General features: G+C 30.0%; 1 protein-coding gene across 1 annotated transcript; it reads right to left on the minus strand.

The window, feature by feature from the left end:
* Positions 1-3,579: 3,579 nt before the first annotated feature.
* Positions 3,580-4,763, minus strand: LOC100571841. Its single transcript, XM_003244575.4, has 2 exons — positions 4,354-4,763; positions 3,580-3,968 (listed from the first exon to the last, which is right to left on the minus strand). Exons 1-2 carry the CDS (start codon positions 4,493-4,495, stop codon positions 3,688-3,690), a joined length of 423 nt encoding a protein of 140 aa, XP_003244623.1. The 5' UTR covers positions 4,496-4,763; the 3' UTR covers positions 3,580-3,687.
* Positions 4,764-5,742: the final 979 nt, after the last annotated feature.

The following is a 5,742-nucleotide window of genomic DNA, read 5'->3' on the forward strand; positions in this document are numbered from 1 at the left end:
CCCAAGTGTTAGTAGGTGTATTAATGTATTAATGTATTAGTGCACCGATGTATTGATACATATAATATAACTGATTTTATTTTAGATCGTTATCGATTACCTATTGCATTTATATTACATTTACTAGAAGTTGTCTATGAAATTAACGTCCATCACGCTACTGCTTCCACGGTTTGTTTTAGTCTCGGTGGCAGGGTGTTGAACAGGTATGCTCAGAATCGGTGTGTCATTTTGCTGGACAGGATATATACACTACTTAAGAAAATCTATGTTAAATTAGTGATCAATTTTAGCCATTAATATAGAGAGAATAAAATAGATCAAATTAACGATAACTCTAATTTAAATTTTGCTATAAATTTAAATTGTAATACTCTTACTGAACTAGATGTTTTTTATATGATTTCCAACCTGAAATTAAGTTCAACTACTGGCCCAGATGGCATACCTTCTATTTTTCTCTAAAACTGTAGATTTATCCTTACGCCAGTTTTAACCAATATATTTAATTTTATCCCTCAGTAAAGGTATCTCTATCTCTTTGAAAAATGTCACATATTTCATATTATATTTTAATAAAGGTAATCCTTCACTAATTTCAAATTATCGGCCGATCTCTAAATTATATCATCAATCCTAAAATTATTTTCTCGTTTAATTTTGTCAAAACTGAACAATTTTTGCTCTTCATAATATTTAGCCATAACAAAATACATAATACTTCACTTGTTTGAATCTAACGCACAAACTGATATTATAATCTACACAGATTTTTCTAAAATCTTTAATCAAGTTAATCATTTATTTCATTTTAAGAAACTACAATCATTTGGTTTCCCTGGATCCCAGTATGGCGGATTTAATGGTCGTTTAGTTGGCGAATGCCAACGGGGCCCCTCCTAAATTGTGCACTGAGGCCCACCTAAATTATAGTTGATTTTTTTTTTTTTAATTTCAACCAAAAAAAAAGTATATTTCAAACTGGAATATAATTTACAATTGTTTAAATTATAAAATAATTTAAATATATAGGAATACTTCAAAAGTAGAAAATATTATAAATAAATAAAGTAGAAAAGATCGAAATAAATACTTATATTCCTACGTAAATCTAAGTTTGGCATTCTACATTCTACCCACTACCATTGATCACAAATAAGATTATTTATAATTATAAACTAATATATAATATAATTCATGATTGCATGAAAATAAAAACAATAATTTTATAAGTATAATAACAATCTTTTTATTACTTAATCAGCAGCGTAAATCATGATTTATTAGAAACCGTGTTCGCGATAAATTTGCAACGTAGGTACATGCATATAAATATTGAAAAATGTGGTAAACAGGGCTGTGGATATAATGCGTTTTTCATATTATTATGCTTATACATTTAACGGGTTAGGACATTGTTTCTTACAACTGTCATACAATTTCTATACAATTGCTATAACTATAACTATGAAGTATTGATTGAAATTTAAAGTAAGTATCATTATTATTAAATTAAGTATAAAATTATAAATAGAAGCAATGAGTGATTGCCTCCACACCACCAATTCACTTGCTAACCTAGCCAACCGGTCCGTAACACACAAAAACACGTACACACATCATTATTGTTTTTTTGAATTATAAATTATAATATAAAATGGTAATTTTATCATCGACTTTTGTGTATATAGCAGCTTCTAAAATTGTGTGTAGTACAAAATTTAAAAGTGCGTAACTCAAATTAAACCTTTATAATTGTATGGCTTCACTTTTTTTTTATATTTGCATGGTTTTGTCAAGCTACATTTTAATTATAATCTACATTCTGTGAAATTGGGGTAAGTATGTTACTGATACATTTTGTAGAAGGTCCCTCTTATTGATTTGTCGACTTTCTTTGAACCCTTAAAACCGCCACTGCTGGATCCATTCTTAATTTTATTTTTTATTTTATCAATATTAATTACAAAGATACAATTATAATTATAGTTTACAATAATTTTTCGTTTATTGACCTCTCTAAGCAAAGCTTGTGTTGAGGTATATGAGTTACAACATATAGTAATACTATAATATTTACCTAAAAACAATTATTATTAGAATTAAAGGCATTTAACGAATTACTTTAAGACTTATAAGAAAAAGAAACATAGCAAACATAAATATTATATGAGTTGAACATAGTGGGACTTAAATAGTCAACAAAATCTTTACCAAACTCTTTTTTAGTGTACCATACAGAAATGTCATATGCTCTAATGTCACACACACACTCGTTCATATCTCGGATGTTTCATCATCTTCAACAATTTTAAAATAAAAAATTTCTTCATCTCCAGATAAATTGGGGTACTCAGTAGTCATTTCTATGATATACTCCAAATTGAAAATGTCAATTGCAAATAAATAACTCCCTTTATTACTGTCAACACTCGTACCAGGTAAGTCTAAAAATAAAAACAACTAGTTATATAAAATAAAACTATAAATATAATAATTGAAATAAATGTTAATTATTATTTTAGCAATTGTTTTACAACGAGTTATGAATACACCTATAATCACATGGAAAAAATAACAGCAATAAATTAACTAAAAGGTTAAAACGAATACCTAGTATACATGGACAGTAATGTATTTAATTAAATAAGTTTACCAAGGGTTAAGTTAGTAAAAAATTGTAATATTACTCAAAGTAATTTAATTAATAATAATGAGTGCAAGTTGTAGGTATCTAGTTATGTTGAGAAATTTAAAGATTTATGAAAATTTATGTATAGGCAATGTCTTATAATATGTTTATTAAAGCAAACATTAATAGTGGATATTATAAATATAATTACTAGGTATGTTAACTATTTTATAAAATTAATATAAATTTACATTTTGTTTTGGGATTAAGTTAAATAACTTAACTTTCTATGTTATTAGGTTTATTATAGTAAATATTGTAGTAGATACAACAAATAAAAAAGTATCGAATATAACTAATAAGATTATTCGCGGTTGGAACTGAAAATAATAATTAAGTAACATTAAAAAATAAGTCCTAGGACTCAAGAATTTCGGAGTACTGATGAACTAGATTACTTTTCATAACTTGGCTACTTCCCCTATTTTCAAACTATACAACATCATTATTCAAGTAAATCAAGTATGTTTTAGTTCGATCACAAATATAATTAAGTTAGGTAAATAAAAAAAAAAATTCTAAATTCAAATATATAATTCTGATTTATATGCTCAAGGGGGAAATAAAATGGCAGAGTTTCAAGAATAAATAATTTGAAATATTACATTACATTAGATAAATATTTTTCAAAAAAAAAATGTTCATTTTAGATTACCTTAGGATACATATTTTTATCTATTTGTGTGAGTAAATGTGACATAGGCATGTCTAAACCTTTGACGCAGAGGGTGCAACCTGGCTAAAGCCTCTTAGCCTCCCCCTTATTGAACACTTGTTTTGTAATTTTCAAATTCGTCATTATTATGATGTGAAAAAAAAATGTTGTCCCTATTTCAGATTGCATATAATGGATGTCAGTAGGTAAACAATTAAAATAAGATCATGTATAAATAATAAATATAATATTATATAATAAATATGTGTAAGTTAGTTACATTAAAATTAAGCTTATCACAATCAATAATTTTCTATAATAGAATAAGATGTTTAATGTTTTATTGATCTTCGGATCCAGATTCATATGCAGACTCATCAGATCTCACAAATGAATTAATAGCATCGAATATGACCCGGGTTTCCTCATCATCGGTTGAACTGGTTGAAGATCCGTCTTGTTCCGCCTCCGCCTCTTCAACAATTTTAAAGAAAGAAAATTTGTTATCTCCAGATAATTCAGGGTACTCAGTAGTAATTTCTTCGATATCCTCCAAATTGAAAGTGCTAGTTGCAAATAAATAACTCCCTTTATTACTGTCAGCACTCGTACCAGGTAAGTCTAAAAACAAAAACAACTAGTTATATAAAATAAAACTATAAATATGATAATTAAAATAAATATTAATTATTATTTAGGCAATTGTTTTATAACGAGTTATGAATACACCTATAATCACATGGAAAAAATAACAGCAATAAATTAACTAAAAGGGCAGACGGACGACCTAACAAGTAATTTTAACCTTGTTAATTAAAGTAACACATTTAAGACTCAGGTCGCCACACTCAAGGGACCTCCCTTCGCCAACCGGCTCCGGTCGCTATACTCAATGACAAGTAATATAAGTTTTTAGAGATTCAAAATATGTTACGAGACAGATACAATCAAAATTTAAAAGTAAAAATAGTAAGATAAAGTGATTTTTATTAATTGTGTATCTTACCTGTAGTTGATATACTAGACACACTTGTACTCGGAACTGACTCTACTGAACTACTACTATTTTTGTTTTTTTCCATAGATTTAGGTTTCTTTGTTTCACGGTTTGAGTTCGAAGACTCGTCCAATGCCCTTTTATCACTCATAATTAATTACTATCTTAGTCCGTGATTACGTATCGCAAGTGCTATTTCTGCTCGGTGTGCCTTCGTCGAGAATAAAAATCTCGTCGTGGTGGTGTCGTAGCCTCGTTCGCGGAGATTGCACGTGACGGTGAACGGCGAAGGTAAGATGGTGGGCGTTACGAAGAGTCACATTCAAACAGAGCGGCGTTTCTCGGCAAACCTTTTACCTAACCTGTTGGACGAGACTATGAGAGGGACAGGCCGGGACTGGGGAGTTGACTATGATATCGATCGACCGCAGGCTTGACGACGTGTCAAGACGCCGTTCGGCGTCGTGGCATGTCGGACGGTGGTGCCAACCAACGGCAGTGCGACCGATGAAAGGGAGTATTGCGGTGACGGCTCACCACATTACTTCCCCCCCCCCCCTGAGGAGAAAAAAAATTACAAAATAATATGAAAAATACCACAGGGGCATAGGGCATAGAACAATACTTATATTACAAAAAATACGACGAACAGAGAACATTTTTTGAAAGGCCTTAGGCCAAACTGTGTGCGGATGACATTGACAATTGCCGTCGATGTTGAGTGAAGGCGAATTCAATTTCAGTTGTCGGAAGGAGAATCGAATTGGATTGGCTACGGAATGTTGACGGCAGATGAATATTGAAATTGTTGGAAGACGAAGTCGACTGAATTTTGAATTTAGAAGTTGGTGGAAGTGAATTTGGTTGTAGCAGAGTGAACGGGTTACGTGAATGTTACGTAACAGGTCATCACCAGGATCAAGGCGGCATTCCGCTAACACCGTGTTCCGCGTAGACCGTGTGGACATCTTAAAAAATGCATTTAAAAAATATTATTTATAGTTGATTCAACGCATAGTGCCATAGTCCATATTCCATAACATATTAAATAAACAGATTAAAATAATAGTAACAAAATATGTACACTTAAAGCTTACAGCTTAGAATATTTTATATTGTTATTATTATATGAATCTTGGCATGTAATGTAGAAGTACCTACCATATTATGGACATTTTATTTTTATACGTGTATTTTATAATTATTATTGATAATTTATACCCAAGTGAATTGTAAATACTTACTTCGTTGACATGTGTGGCTTTTAACCGAATTCGGAATGAAGTTTTTGCAAGTAACACATATTTTTCCCTTTTAAAAACAAATAAATATTATAAAAAAGTAAACGTTTTGATTTTTTAAACAAATTATAAAAATACTTTTCAATAACTACTAACA

Source organism: Acyrthosiphon pisum, chromosome A3 (genome assembly GCF_005508785.2).
Source record: "Acyrthosiphon pisum isolate AL4f chromosome A3, pea_aphid_22Mar2018_4r6ur, whole genome shotgun sequence".
Classification (NCBI taxonomy): Eukaryota; Metazoa; Arthropoda; class Insecta; order Hemiptera; family Aphididae; genus Acyrthosiphon; species Acyrthosiphon pisum.